This window comes from Centruroides sculpturatus, unplaced genomic scaffold (assembly GCF_000671375.1).
Source record: "Centruroides sculpturatus isolate CEXI.00-Female unplaced genomic scaffold, Cexi_2.0 scaffold1034, whole genome shotgun sequence".
NCBI classification, from domain to species: Eukaryota; Metazoa; Arthropoda; class Arachnida; order Scorpiones; family Buthidae; genus Centruroides; species Centruroides sculpturatus.
Window position 1 is genome coordinate 258,255 of NW_019385172.1, and position 16,619 is coordinate 274,873.

At 32.1% G+C, this 16,619-nt stretch overlaps 1 protein-coding gene across 3 annotated transcripts in view; it reads right to left on the reverse strand.

The window, feature by feature from the left end:
- Positions 1 to 16,619, reverse strand: part of LOC111635722 (titin-like) — a 159,325-nt gene that overhangs the window by 112,377 nt on the left and 30,329 nt on the right. For all 3 annotated transcript variants that reach the window (XM_023380781.1, XM_023380780.1, XM_023380782.1), the window contains 4 exons: positions 12,244 to 12,352; positions 3,394 to 3,527; positions 3,145 to 3,323; positions 2,735 to 3,036 (listed from right to left, as the gene is read on the reverse strand). In XM_023380781.1, coding sequence (XP_023236549.1) covers positions 2,735 to 3,036; positions 3,145 to 3,323; positions 3,394 to 3,527; positions 12,244 to 12,352 — 724 coding nt within the window. The remainder of the gene's footprint in view (positions 1 to 2,734; positions 3,037 to 3,144; positions 3,324 to 3,393; positions 3,528 to 12,243; positions 12,353 to 16,619) is intronic.

A 16,619-nucleotide genomic window follows, 5' to 3' on the forward strand; every position in this document is an offset into this window, starting at 1 on the left:
ACAATGTCAGATTTCGTTTAATTAAACATTTTTATTCATTTGCTTATTTACAGTGTAATTTTTTTAAGTTAATAAGTATTTCATCTCAAAAAATAAAAAAATCATAATTAACATTTTTTCCTTTATTTGCTAAAATTTTTTTTGTGTATTTATTTCTTTACATTGTAATTTTTTTTAATTTAATAAACATTATTGTGCTTCATAAAATAAAAAAATATAATTATTTGTTTTCTTTATTTGCCATAATATTTTTTTAGTTGAAATTCTTGTTAATTATTTATTAAAATATCTATGAAATATTTGAAAAATCCTAAAATTGTTTGTCCATATTCATAGTCGCCCGCAGACTATATTTTACCGAAAAAGTAGCCCCTAAGGGATAAAAGTTTGCCCACACCTGTGATATATCATGTTGCAACAGTTTGTAAGCTATCCTTGTACTCTTATTAAGTGTGATTTCTTCATAAATAGGTTTATTAATGAACCAAATATGTACTGAAAGGTAGATACTAGGGTTTCTCAAACAGAATTCTGGGATCCCAGTTGTTTTTTAACCTGGGAAATTTTTCTCATCCTGGGAAATCTCACAAATTTCTTAAAAGTTCATTTTTTTCTTATTTTGTGTTAAGGTTGAGGACATTTTGCAAATAGAAAGTATAATTAACTCATAAACTGTCAGAATGCATTTGTATTTTTTAATTTTAAACCTACTGATTAATTTTTTAAATTTTTGCTCGTTGCTCATGTCACAAATGGTCAATAATCAATACGTGACTTATTTGTGGTAGGACTCTGAAAATTCTTTACTTGTCAGAACCTGTAATATCTGGAATAATTGTGCTTATGCTGTCTTAATTTTTAACCATGCCCAGTAATTTCAATAACTGCATAATACCAGGTTGTGAAAATTGGTCAAAGAAACAAACGAGTACAAAGTCAGCAAGTATGAAGTTTTTCTTCATAAACCTGATTATTAAAGACAAGCGAACTGCCGAATTATTGGGCTATAAACTTGATGTTTCTATTAAAGCAGCCAAAAAGTAGACAAATCAAGAATACTAGAGAGCAAAAGAAGTACTACAATCTTGAAAACAAACTAAAAATCTTCCAGGTTACAGGTAAAAAAACACACAACATCTATCTTATCTTAAATGTATTAAACATGATTCCATTCACATCAATTGAATTGGAAAGGGCATTCTTGGTAGCAGGACTTTTCATTACTAAAATAAGAATCAGATTGAGTGATTGGAGTATTGACCATCTTTGCTTTTTAAAATCTTATTATAAAAATTTATAATAATATTTTATAATATGTTTTATTTAAAAAACAAAAATTACCTTTTAAATTAGAAGTTTGATCTAAGTTCATTTTTTAAATTTTCAACTCAATTCAAAGTATTTTTTGTTGTTGTTGTTGTATGCAGTTTCCAACAAACTTTAATACATTTTTTCTATTTGTGAAAATTTCTATGTAATTCAAAGATAATTTTTAATATATATCTTACACAGCATTATTAATATGATTTTGGAGGTTGCAGAATGTATTAAATTACTTTAAAAAATGAAAAATAATTACATATATCATTTGATTTCAAGATATTTTGTATAGCTTAAAAATAATTAATTATATTCTCGGATTTCCTGGAATCCCAGGAAACAGTTCACATTTTTTCCAAAATCTCAGAACAAGCAAAAGACTGGGAAATGAGAAACCCTAGTAGACACTTCTAAGGGGACCTTTGTGAATTAGTCATTTGTAATCTTCAGAAGAAAATAATTCCTGAATTCATACAGAACATCATATTATACAACAAATATATTGATGACATCCTGATAAAATGATGTATGAAACCAGACATAAAGCATTTTTTAAACAAAATTAAGTAATTCATATGGCTTAACACTTAAATTAGACCAACATAGTAGTACTTCTGAATATTTTTAGATAATATCATTTTTAAAGAAAGAAACACATAATAATGTATACTAAACTGGAATACATCCCATTATTAAACAATTTTGCAACAATATCAACAATGCATCAAGCAAGAGACAAATACAGGATTCTTGCTATGAAAATATAGAATTCAAAAACTTAGGCTATGTTTTATTCTTATTATATTATTTTCTTGTATTAATTTTTTGGTGATGGTCGGTTGGCCCTCTGAAAATGATGGCCTACTGAGAAAAGCTGGTAGCCAGGTGGCCAGTCCCCTGGATACACCTCCATTTTCAGTGCAGAATGTTTAGGAAAAAGTATTTAATGTATTTAATTAAGCTATCCCACATCTTCGGCACTAGGTATCTGAATTTTTTCACTGTATTCTGGTTTAAAATAGTAAAATTAAAATACACACTTTAATTTATCAGGAGAAAAAAAGAGTTATTTCGATTAAAATATTCTACATGAATACATGCAAAAACTGTTTATCTATAGCAAATAATAATATGTTGAATAAAAATGTTATTGTTTAGTTAGAGGTGGGCTAGGTAGAGGTTACTTGTAGCATACTGAAGGCCACTTAGGAAATTTATGTCTATGAAAGATCACAATTTTGCATATAAGATGCAGAATGATTTTTTTAGTCTTTGCTTTGGACAAAAGTTGCATATTAAATATGATATATATAATATATGTTTATTAAGTACACCATCCATTCATTTCAAAAAACTTAATGTAAACTAAAAAAATAATTAAATTTGATTAATTATAAAATATTTATTGTTTTACCTGGATGTACTGAAGATGGATCATGTATAGCACTATGGCTGCGCTTCATTCCATGTTTATGCAATGCCAAGTCTTCTTTTTCTGTTGGCCAGTTGGCAGTAGGAGTTAAATTTGACCAAGAATGTACATAGCATTGTGGACAACTTGAAGAATAGACAGATGAAAGATGAGGAACAGCTGTAGTATATGATGGCTGAGAATATGGAAAATGAGGATGAATTTGAGATGATGCAACAGTTCCACTTGCTTGTAATTGTGTTGGACTAGATGTCTGAAGTGGAACAGCCTTTGATTGGTGAACACTGTTATAAATACAAAATTATTACTGAATTAAATTCTTACTTTTTTTTAATTTTTATAACTTAAATTTTTAATTGAAAATTTTTATTAATTAAAAATAGGCCACTAACTCAGATAAATAATGATCACTCTGTTTTTTAACATAATCTTCAACCAAAATATTTTCCTCTTGAAATTCTGTTTGTGACTGTTTAATGTTCTCCCAGACGTTAACACTTCTAACATCTGGTGCAGACGTGACTTTTCCCCAATCCTGTAGATCTTCTCCAAGAGCAAGAGTGGCAGATATCTAAAATAAATTTTCAGAGTTTACATCTAGAGATTTTAATGATGTAAAATTGATAAGTTGTGATGCTTACTGGTCGTTTAACTACTTGGCTATAATCTGCTGAGCGAGGCAAAGTTGCTCTTTTCTCTTCAAATGGTATTTTAGATAATACCAAGTCAGATGCTGATTGTGGTTTGCTTCTTCTGGGGGGAGGAATTATGTTTTCTAGAATATATTATCATATTCTAAGATATACATAAAATAAAATTCAAAATATCAGACATAATCCTTAACTAAAACTCCAACTCTAAATTATCTACTTTTCATTGCTTTATTGAGTCTTTTGCACTGAAGGCTTAAATAACTCAATTCACCATGAATCATTCTCAAGAACTTTCAGTCAGTCAGTCAGTCTATCATCAGAGGAGCTACAAATACAATCTGAAGATTTCATTCTTATAACTAAAATTCTTCTCATTTAAAATTGTTTCATTGAGGAATGGTAAATTTGAAAGTTCTTGGGAGTAATCTGTACTGAATTGAGTTAACTTACTTAAGCCTAGGTATAGTCCAATCTAATCTGGCAATAATTTGGCTTTAATAGAACTACTGGACTTTATATTTGATTGCTGAATTTTAAAAATTAGTATTTGAAGATAATTCTGTACAACTAAAGCAATGTTCCATCTCGCTCTACCCTCCCAGAATGAAAATCCTAGCACCATTACTGATAGGTATGAAGATTGTCTAAGTTTATGAAAGTCTGAGTTAGCAAGGTGTGAAAAATAAGAATATACATACAATATATAATTTATTATATGACCCACCAATGCAATTTTAATGGATTTGTTCAGGGCCAGTTTAGCTGAAGAGTCTTCAAATGACAGTTTTCAGAACATTTGTCTACTAATACAGTAGTGTGCTTTTGCTTGTGCTTTCGTTTTCAATCACATAGTTACTTTTATGATTATTTTGTTGATATTTTATGTAAATGTAAGTTCATCTGTTTTTTGATTGTTATTGTTATTCCAAGCTTCTTTTTTAAATATTGATTTTATTTGTTGAACTTAATAAGTTTTGATTTTATACATTGAAAGCCTAATCCCATGGATTTAGGCCTAATGCTGTTTCATTTAATTTAAAATGACTAAAAAGTGTTGCGTACTTAAATGCAAAGAAAATTATAAATCTACATCAATTAGTTATTTAAATGTTATTTTAATTTCATAAAGATCCCATATTATGTCAATGTTGGATACAAAATATTCCAAGAGATAAATGAACTCCAACTGATCATAGCATCATTTGTAAACAGCATTTTTTACCTTCTGACATCTGAGGAAAGATGTGTACAAGAACATTGATGGAACCATAATGGAACTTGAAAGGAAGATTCCAAAGTTAAGCAAAAATGCAATTCCAACTATATTTTCCAAACTGCCAAATTATTTTAACAAATTCCAGCAAAGCAGAGAAAATCTGCAGAACAGCACAGAGACGAGCAGCAATTGAAACATGAGCAGCAGTATGCTGATTTTTGCGAACAAATATATTATCCACAGTTTCTTTAAGCATCATCACATTATCACAGTTTCAAAGGTGACACAACTCACAAATGACAAAATAAAATACTTTTGTGTGATTTAAGTGATGAACTATATAATAGAAAATATATTTTCTTGCAAAAATTGTAATTGTCAGGGTCAACCAAAAAATTGTAATTACTTGTATCATCAAGATGTTTTTAAGACAAACTAAATTGCCTGAACTGTAAGATAATTTGACAAGTTTTAAGAACAAACCAAAGAAACTGTAATTACTTGAATCATAAGAAAATTGTGAGGTTTTTAAGATCAACTAAAAAAATTAAATTGTGTATACTCCAATTAAAGAGGGGCTTAAGGCCTGAAATGCATTTTGGAGATAAAATAAAATTGCAGGCCAAAAAATGAGAATAGATTGTTAGTTCTGGTTTAAATTCTTCAATCTAAGGTTTAATAAGTCTTAAACAACCCACATTGTAGAATAAGAGAATAATAAAACACAGTAAAAATACTAAACTAGAAGCTTTAAAAAAAGTAAAATTTATTAAATATATTAACATTCAATCTACACTCAATTGTTTTCATTAGTTTTAATATAACATTCTGTAAAGTATTGTATATTACAAACATAAATTATTAATTTCTGTTATCATCATATTCAAAGTTTTGGATTTAAAAATAGAGAATCTTAATAATAAAATTTCCACTATATCACTAAACCAATAAACCAGCAAAAGAACTCCTCACTTTAGAAAGTGAACATTTTTGTCCATTTTTAAAATGACATCTTCAGACTGGTGTTATAAATTTGAATTGCATGTTTTTTGAACAGATCTTAATGTCTAAGTTACTGTAGCTGATTGGAGGATAGTTGATAGTTGCTGATTGGTGGAAAAGTTGTACTTAGCATCTTGCATGGAATGTGATGTTTCTGTTGAATTAATATATATTTTCCACAGCTTCAGGTGTAAGTTTTTATTTTCTCAAAACAAAGTTGAGTTAATGTGGGGCTGAGGGGGGAAAATTTTAAAAACACATAATTTAACAATAATATGCGATATATATCATCATCGTCTCCCTTACCGTTTGGACTGCCGAGCAGTAACAATCAATGACACATAGATGCCTCGTTTACAACAACACAACCTGTTTATTAAACACGAAAGAAGCTTACAAGATTTCCGCAATCTTGGAAGTTCTACGTCAGCTATGGCCTCTGGGTCTTCCTCTCCTTGCCAAGGTAGTCCCATTTTGAAGGAGTGTCCTGGTTCACAAATGGCCAATTCCATCGGCATCTTGACAACTCCAGGACGATGTGGTCAACTTCCATTGATGGAAAGATGTCAATCCGAGGTCAGGAGATGGAGATGAAGATGAGGACAAGACATGCGCACTACAATAGATCTGCCACTTGGAACTTTGAGGAGGAGAAGCCGTTGCATCCTTGAATTTCTGGGGTTTTATCTGTTTTCCTCCAGTTCCACTTTCCGATTGGTCTCTCCTTGTCACCTGATGACAATTCGAAACCTTTCGGGGGCGCGGGAGAGGTCAAAATCAGTGTTTAATTCAATCTCCAACTGGAAATGGTCGACGGACTTACATTTTTCTATTGTTTAAAAGTTGCATTGCATTTTCATATAAAAAATCTATTTCTAACTACTATATTTTTTCTTTAAAAAAAATTATTTTAACGCGAATTTTAGTGAGGGTTCGTACCTGTCCAGAGCCTCACATAAACATCAAATCTGATATACATGATATTCAGATGGTATTCAAATATTACAACACTTTAGATTCCTGTTACATTCAGACATTTCATCTTTTTGAGATAATTACATATTAGTCTAATCTACAAATTTTCTTACATGACAATCCTACCGTCAGTGGACAATCAAAAATACAGGAGAGAGGAGACTAGTGCATGAGAAGTTCCTCAAATTTTCATATCACATAATCGCTGTCTTCTCCTGGTTGTCTCATCGATTGGAGCAGAGTCCAGTGACTTTTATAACTCTTCCTTTGCACAGTCCTATTTTCACTGGTTTCCTTCATGTTCTTCCCATAATGGTACCAAAAATAAAATAGAGTCACTGTGTCAACCAAAATTTAATATATACCCTCTTCTGCTCCCCACTGGATTTATTGCCCCTCCAGGCAATAATGGGCAAAGAAACATTCTAGAAGCTCATAAACAAAGTCTTTGTAACTGACAATTTAATTTTATATACAAAAATATTGAGCAATTGTCACAAGGGATTGCACTATCCTCTTTATAGTTGATATCTTTTTTCTTGCGATCCCCTTGTATATCTCCACTAACTCCTGTTTTATATGAAATATCACCTTTGAAGTTGATACTTTCTTACAAAACAGGGAAGCTCCAATGGAAAGCCCCCTTTCAGGCACCTTATGTGAATTAGTCATCCACAAGCTGGAAACCACCATCATCCTTATGTATCAAGATTGCATCACTATATACTCTAGATATGTTGATGGTATTTTCATTTTACGGCACAATGAGCCCGTTATACAACAATTATTGGATGACTTTATAATAACTCATATAGGTTACTTCTCAACTTTGAACAACACAAGCAAAGGGAAGCTCACTTCCTGGTAATAGACTAAAGATTAAATAATGGATGTATTACCACAGGGATCTACAGGAAACCCACATATCTCTCCATTTTCATATGGTCACACTCTCAAGACCCCTATTCTTTTAGGCTGGCTGCATTTAACTCCTTGGTCTGTAGAGCATACACACACAAATCAGATTGGAGACAAAGAGAACGAGAATTTGACATCATTATAAAACAAGCAGTCAGTCACGGTTTCAATAAAAATATCATCAAAGGGCTCATCGAACATCATGCTATGCATCCCAACCTACTCCAGATACATACAAGGTGGTAACATATAATGAACATTAGCTACTATATATGTCATCATTATTATTATTTATTGGACACAAAAAGTGCCATCTGGTCCCACAGTGCACTGCCAGAGCTCCTATATACAGAGAAACAGCCTGCAACTACAATATCAATGTGGATCTCAAAAGGAGCCCACCCATATTTAATCTAATTAGAAATGCCAAAGATCCACAGACCTGGCAATACTTGCCAGGAGTATATTCTATCCCACTTACGGACCAAAGATCCAATGAAGAATCAGAATACATAGAAGCCACATATCGGCACATTACTACCTGTCTAAAGGAACACCAAGCTGACATATCAAAAGGCCTATTAACCAAAGCAGTAATTGGGTATTGTTTTTTATGAGGATCTTAAGTTGCATTTTTGTCATCTTATGGGAAGTTGCTTTTCTACTTGCATAAAAAGAAACACACTATTGTGGCTGTTAGCCATATTTTAGTTTTCATATAGTTCGTAAGTTCTTTACTTTTTTTTCTATTTTCTTCTTTCGTTTCTATTTTCTTACTTCCTTTCCATTGTCTCAAAGCAATTTCTACATGAACTGTTACTGCTTGAGGGGGAGGATTACCCTTTCTAAGAACAAGAGTTGAACAAAGAAGGAGGAGATTAAGACTTCCCCGAATTTGGGGAGATAGACAAAGGGAGTAAGAGCCCAAGACAACGAGAGAGATGAATAGTAGTCACTTTTTCGGTTGGACCTCGGAGAAAGCAGACGTAGGACGCAGCACTCCAGACTTGAAAGAGAGGAGATTGCAGTTGTGAGAGAGAACCCTGTCAAGACTGAGCACAGAAAGAGGTACAAGGATCCATCAGACATTAGAAGAGTGAGAGAATCCAGACATCAAACTGCTGGTTTACTAGAGAAAGAGAAGGGATCACGATTGTAAGGACGAAAATCATTAAGGAGATCGATCAAACGACTTGAACCCAGGTACTTTCTGTTTACTTTCCTATCGTTCCTTTGCTTTTCTAAGTCTATAAGTTTCTTTTCCTTATTATTTTAAGATAGGTGTAAGATTAGTTTTAAGTTAGTCATTAGATTTATTTGGTTGTTCTGTGTTACGCACGCATGCGATATATCCCTGTAAAATTAATAGGAGGCGACTCACTTCCCTGTATAGTTATTGAAGTGAAAATCTGTTGGATTGGGATCAGTGTATTAAAAGAACCGCGTTCGGAAAGAATTAAAAGAATATATATCGTGTGTAATTTTGTTTCTGTGTTGTTATTTGTAATGGTTACTCACGGACCCACAAATATCTCTTTCTGAACAACCACACTATAACTACACAAAATAAGATTTGTATTGTTTATGAGGAATCCACTGACAATATCTGTACAATAAAAGAACAAAAGTGGTTTAAGAAATACCATATAGAAAATTTTTTTAAAGATGTACCACAATCTGGAAGATCCTCAGCTGTTGATAACAATACAATCAGTGCATTAATTCAAGAAACCCACATTACACCACCAGTGAAACTGTAGAAATGTTATCTATTGCTCAGGAGTTGGTTGTTGGGCATTTACACAATTTACAATACATACCTTGCTATGATGTTGGGTACTACATCAGTTCAGTGAGAGAAATGTGATAGAATATCTGCCTGTAATTCACTGCTGAAACACAACAAGATAGATCCCTTTTTTGATATGACTAATTACAGATGATGAAAAATGGATCATTTATGATTATGTGCAGAAAAAAAAATTATGGAGAAAGTCAACTTACCCCTCTTCAATGGAGTCAAAAGCCAGTTCACATCCAAAAAAGATTATGCTGAGTATGTGGTTGAATTGGCAGAGAATTATCTATTACAAACTGCTACCTCAAAATCAAGCAGTTAATATAGAGAAGTATCATTCCTAACTTGATAATCTGAAGGTAGCCATTAGCAATTAAAGAGAAATGAGCAGCATTAGCAAGAATGAAGACTGTGGCTTTCCAGCATCACAATGCTAAACCACCATTTTATGCCATCCCCTCATATTCTTCCAATCATGACTTTCAAATTATCATTTACTTCAATCTCTTCAGAATACTTTACAGAGGAAGAAGTTAGACAATGTGAAAAATCGCTTAGATATTTTTTGACAAAAAGTCCTCAGAATTCTTTAAATATGAGATAATGGATCTATCCAACAGATGGACTAACATGATACAAAACATAAATGCATAAATGATTTAATAAAATTATTTTTTAATTTTTAAAATTTGAGTATTATGATATTGTATAAAAATAAACAAACTTTTTGATCAGCCCAATAGAAACAATGTTAAATCAAATTTATTGTCAGATTAACTTTCAGGTTAGAACTTGGTTAATATATTAAATATGTAATTTGAACATTTTATAATTAAGCCACCATCTTGTACTTAATTGAATAATTATACTAAATTTTAAATTATGTTTAATAATTTTCAATATTCTGGAAGAAAAGATCAATCCAGAGTAGGACTTGAATCCACAATTTCTTACTAGCAGATGCATTGCCAATTACATTTCCTAGATTTCTACCTGATCTTTGCTTCTAGACTGATTAATATGAGACATAATTATACTATTGTAATCGAAAAGTATCAGAAATGGTTCATTTAAACTGTGCATGTGCAAGAGGGCACTGTTGTCATTTTTTCATCATTTTGTACAACTTTCATTGACATCTAGCAGCAATCCATATGTCATTGTATGTTTTCATTTGCAAATAAATGCTTGTTTTGTGTGTAAAGAATTTTTGTGCTGGCGATTTTTCAAAATGTTGAGTATAATCGAGCAAGAACATGCATTAAATTTTGTTTGCAACAGAATTACTGCTACAAAAATGTTGGAAATGTTTCAAAAGATCTTTGGTGATGATAGTCTATCAAAAGTAATAGTTTACAAGTGGTACAAAATGTTTGATGAATGCAGATAACATGTTAAAGATAAACCACACTCTGATAGGCCACCCACTTTAACCGATGAACAATACATTGCTGAAGTCAGAAGTCTGGTACTTGCTGATCATCATTTAACAATTAGGAACATTATTGAACAGATTCTGGTATCATTTGGATTTTGTCGAGAAATTTTAAAAGATTGTTTGGGCTTGCAGAATGTCACTTCTCAACTCATCCGAAAAACATTGAATTTTTTCTAAAAACCACAATGTGTTTGAGTGACCAAGGACATGCTTTTTCAAGGTTAATTTTTCTTCAAATGCATCATTACGAGTGATGAAACTTGGATCTATGCTTTTGACACCAAAATGGCTCAACAATCAAGTGAATGATTGAATGATACTTGAAAGGTGAAGCACACCAAAAAGACTGCATCAAAATCAGTCAAAAATCAAGATTGTGTTGACTGTTTTCTTTGATTAACATAATATTGTGCACCACCAATACTTTCTGACTGGCCAAACTGTCAACAACAAATATTATTTGAGTGTTTTGCATCATTTGCCTGAAGCAATTCATAGAAAACAACCTGACGTATGGTGAGAAAACTTGTTGATTTTACACCACAACTATGCAACTACTCACAGTGCTCATTTGCAAATTTTTGGCCAAAAATTTACAATCAATCACTGACATGGCACCATGTCACTTTTTCCTGTTTTCTCGACTAAAATTTCCACTTTGTGGTCATCGTTTTCAGTCGATTGACACCATAAAAGAAAATTCACTGCAAGTCCCAAAAAGGTTTCAGGAAAACAACTTTAAAGAACATTTCAGATTGAAAAAAATATTAGCATAAGTACATTGCAGTGGGAAGGAATTACTTTGAAGAGGACAAAATAAATTTTGATGAATAAATTCAAATCTTGCATTTTATTTAACCATTCTTAATACTTTTTGATCACAGAGTTACAGCTCACTTGCCACAGATTCAGATTTGGATGCATGTTATGTATATACATAAAGATATTTTAACAAAAATACAGTAGAGCATCGATTATCTGAAAGTCAATCATCCGAAATGTCAATTATCCGAACGAATTCCAGTCGGCAAATTTAAATTTTCACTAGTGCTGTGGCGCTGCAATCTTTGGCTATATCTTGGGCTACTCAAATATTTTATGTTTTTGATACTAAATTAACTTCTGAAGTATAATTTTTTTATTGTTTTTATATTTTTCAATATATTTATTTTGTTTGTACAAAATAAAAAAATAATTTTTAACGATACAATAGTCTTCGTTAGGCTTAACATCGGCGAAATTTCAATGCGAAGCAACACGCAATGGAGAAAAATTTCAACATCGGATACATTAAACTATTTTTTCGTACATAATCGGTTATCCGAAATACCAGTTATCCGAACAACCCCAGTCCCCAATTGATTCGGATATTCGACGCTCTACTGTAGTTTGAAATATAGAACAGAAATAGTATTAAAATAGTACTAAATAGTTGAGTAGAACAATTTGAAAATATTATTATAATTATATTTAATTAATAAATCTACTAACCATAACTTTGTAATATTCTCCTCTCTTTTAATGTAGATTCTTTTATTTCTGATTCATGTTTTATCTCATCTTGAGATTGAAGACATTCTCTTTTATGTTCACTAGAAGACTAAAAATATGCTATATAAGAGAAAATTTATTTTCCAAAATAAAAGCAAAGTATGTTTTAATTTAAAAAATAAATATAAATGTCAATTCTCAATCTAGGTCATCATTTGTTTATCTCTTAAATTGGCACTAAATGGAATGTAGCATTACTGAAGTACCCTATGAGGGGGGAAAATGTCAAGAGGGTCGAGGGATTGCAAAGGGTCATATGTGGGTGTGACTGGTACCGAGACAGACTCCACAGTTACAAGAAATCATTTATTTGACATGAAAGGAGCTTACAAGATTTCCATAAAAGATTATGGAAATCTTGTAAGCTCCTTTCATGTCAAAGTTGGAAGTTCTAAGTCAGCAGCTGCCTCTGGGTCTTCCTCCCTTTTCCAAGATAGTTCCAAATGAAGGAGTATCCATGGTTCGTAAATGACAGTTCCCTCAATGTCTCAACAATTCTGGGACAATGTGGTTGACTTCTGGTGATAGGAAGATGTCAATTCAAGGATGGGAGACAGAGACGAAGATGGGCACACAATGCACACACAACAATTAATCTGACACTTGGAACTTTCAGAAGAAGCAATCACATCCTTGAATTCCCATGTTTTTATTAATTTCTGTCCTCAATCACCTATTCCAATTGGTTGCTTTTCCTCGTTTTTTGCTTTCTAAGTAGTTGATCACTCATTACTAAATGTAAAGAGACCTCAACTTAAATTGTAAAAAAGGTGAAAATCAAAATCTAATTTGATCCCAACTAGAGATGGTCAAGCTTAGGACTTATATTCTTCTATTGTTTAAAACTCCACATTGCATTTTCAAACAAAAAAATTATTTCTAGCTTCTATATTTTTATTCTAACTAAAATTTGCATTAAAAATCATTTTAATGCAAATTTTAGTGAGGGTTTGGACCTATCCAGAGCCTCACAATTTGAAAAATTATGCATTTAGCATTTAATTAGGATGGTACTTTAATGTGGTTTGACTGCATGTACAAGATATATTTTTCTTATCAATCTTTAACAGTCCATTAATAATTTCACAAAATTGATGATACAATGATAAAAACTTTTGTTGACGAAAAGATAGAAAAAATTTGAATCAGATTGGTGCTTTTGTTAATTGCACTATTTATTTTATAAATATGTACAGCTTACAAATATTTTTGTATTAATATCACTCTAAAACAGAAAAAAAATATTATAAAAAATAATTGTTAAAGAATGGATTCTCTAAGCTTCATAAATTAGAAAATAAAACATTTAATGAGTATTTTTGCTTTTTACACTCAAACTTCATCAGAACATTAAAAAATGAGACCATTTGTGTGTTATATATTAGGTGAAGCTACTTTATGAAATTTATGTATATCTGACGAGTTTTGACTCCAATTTACTTACTAATGGATTCTCTCAAATAAACTTTTAATTCCTAAACAGCAAGGTTAAAAATAGTTTAGAAGTGCTGACTAATTTAACATTTATAGAAAATAAAAATTCTAAATTTTCTCTGATTCATCCAATATATAGTGGAATATTAATACAGTGGGTGATCGGTTAACGAACAGATCGGATAACAAACACTTTCGCGAAAGATTTTTATGTTCGGACAACAAACACATGATCGGATAACGAACACCCCACAGAACAAACACAAGAAGAAGCGACGTAAAATAATGAATACTGATTGATCTTCCCTTGTCTTCGGGCAACAATTCGAAACTTTTCGGAGTGTGGGAGACGTCGACATCAACTCTCAAGCCGGTATATACCGATCGGATAGTATTCCTCCGAACTTTGAAACTCTCCCTTATAATTCCAGCCTTTTATTTTTCTGACAGAAACAATTTTTTTATAGTATTCAAGAGACTGTTAGGTGAGACTCATTATGTTTTGTGTCAGTTTTTATTTTCGAAAGGAGAGTATAATAGCAAAGGTAGAGAGTGGGCAGAAGATGCATAATGTTGCTGGGCAGTATGACGTGAACAGGTCTACAGTAGGCACAGTTCAATCTTATTTAAGAAAAATACTGTATAATCAAGAAGACTCAAGCAGTTAAAAGAGTAACAAAACTCACATCTGAGAAATAAAGAACATCGAAGGGTTCATAATGGAACCTGAAACGGATCTGACGACAGAAGAACGCCAAGAACTCTTGAATTAAGAACACCAAGAAACTCAACGAGATATGTTTTCTTCTGAAAAAGAGGATTAATGCCGATATCTGTTATTAAAGATCCTTTGAAGAAGTGGGAGGATGTCAGAACAACGATCTTAGAATGGCATCCAAACCAGGTTGAGGCTTGGGGATTTCTACAATTGCAATGCTATTAATTACTTACGAAAAATCCTGAAGAAGAGAGAAAAGCAATCGATATTAGACAGGTTTTTTAACCCTTTCAAACGGAAAAAACATTAATAAAAATGCAAGACTGTGTATGTATGTATGTTTATTATTGCATATAAATAAACGTAGTAAGAAAGTATATATTTTTTTTATTTTTGGGGGTCTCCAGAACGAATTAATTAAATTCCCATTAAAACTTATGGTAAATCGATAATCGGTTAACGAACAATTCGGATAGCGAACAAAGTTTTGGAACAGATTATGTTCGTTAACCGATCACCCACTGTATATACAAGTGCAAAAAGTATTCATATAGTGCCTAATTTTGGTTAAGTCCAGCCTTTTTAGCACCCTTCTATGCAAATAAGTCAATGGGATAAATACACTGTTTCTTATGGGTGACATTATGTGAATCACTTGATAGTGAATGCATAGATCAAATAAATTCTGCATTCTCATAACCAGTATTCAAATGTGCTGCTGTGCAATGCACAAAAAAATTCATACATCTGACCAAAGGACTGCCATTAAATTACTTATTAAATGATGTTTATATTCAGTTGATGATGTACTATATCAGTGATTCCCAAACTTTTTCGAGCAACTGCCTCCTTGGTTCCATAAACTTACACCTAATGCCCCCTTCCCCTTGGATGAGAAAGGCTCGGATATATTCTTAGAAATACTTTTCTACAAATCTCATATTTTGCGTCCTTACTGTACATTGTTCTCCACATTTGGAAACCATTAAACGCAATGTTTCTTCTTACTCGTTTTAACAGAGGAAAGGGAAAGGTTGTTGATGACACCAACACTCATCTATGGTAACCATTCAATCAGTACCCTGCCTCCAGCACCCCTGCCACCTACATTCTTCTTTTCACTCCCCCTAGATTTACTCAGCATTCACAGGGCAGTAGCATTCACTTTGGGAATTAAAGTAGACCCCCCTATAACGCTTAGATACGTTCCACGCTTACCGAAAATTACGTTGTAGGAATGATTAAATACATGAGCAAATCGCAGCCCGATAGGTGGGAACTTTACGGACTAAGGCTGTTTGAAAGGTTTTCTTCTATAAAATTAACCGATTCTAGACTAATTCCACTCAACATTTCCAAAACACGTATAATTTTTTGGGAGTAATCCGTATAAACTATGCTATAAACAAAAAATTATAGGATTACTTACCGAGTGTGTACCGTTCGACTACGCCGTTGCTTAAAGCTGGTTTTCGTTGCGGAACAGCACATGAATCGGCGACCGCGATTTCTAATAAATAATTTTTCGCATAAAAAGTAACTTGACCTTTGGAGACATCATTAATATAAATAATTTTTATGGACGTTGAATAAGAAGTGTTTCTTTCACAAGAGATGTATAAAATTAGTGCTGTATTAGACTTACGGTACCTAATTCACATACTGTACAGACGATAATAAACTCAACTTACTAGCCTAAAATCTCCGTAACATGTTGCCAGGCGGCAGAAAGCATATATATAATTATAATAAAGTTACAATAAATTAAGTTAATATATAATTATATGTACAGTACCTAATTTATATATAATACTAAACAGACGATAGCAAACTCAATTTAGCTGCTCTGTAGCGTGGCGCAGGGTCGGAGGAAAGTAGTTCGGCTGCTCATCCACTATTGGTCCAGACTCTATCAATCTTGTCGCGAAATGACGTTATAGGAGGTACGTTATACGAAAGTTGCTACAATTTTTTCGCTACGTTATAGGAATTGTCATTATAGGAACGTACGTTATAGGGGGGTCGACTGTACTGTATTATATCCTATCATTAACTGCATACAATATAAAATTGTTTACATTTGTTAATTTGTTGTTTAGCTATATTTTGTTAATCAATGTTATCCATTTATAATACTTAATATACTATAAATACTTTAAAATTA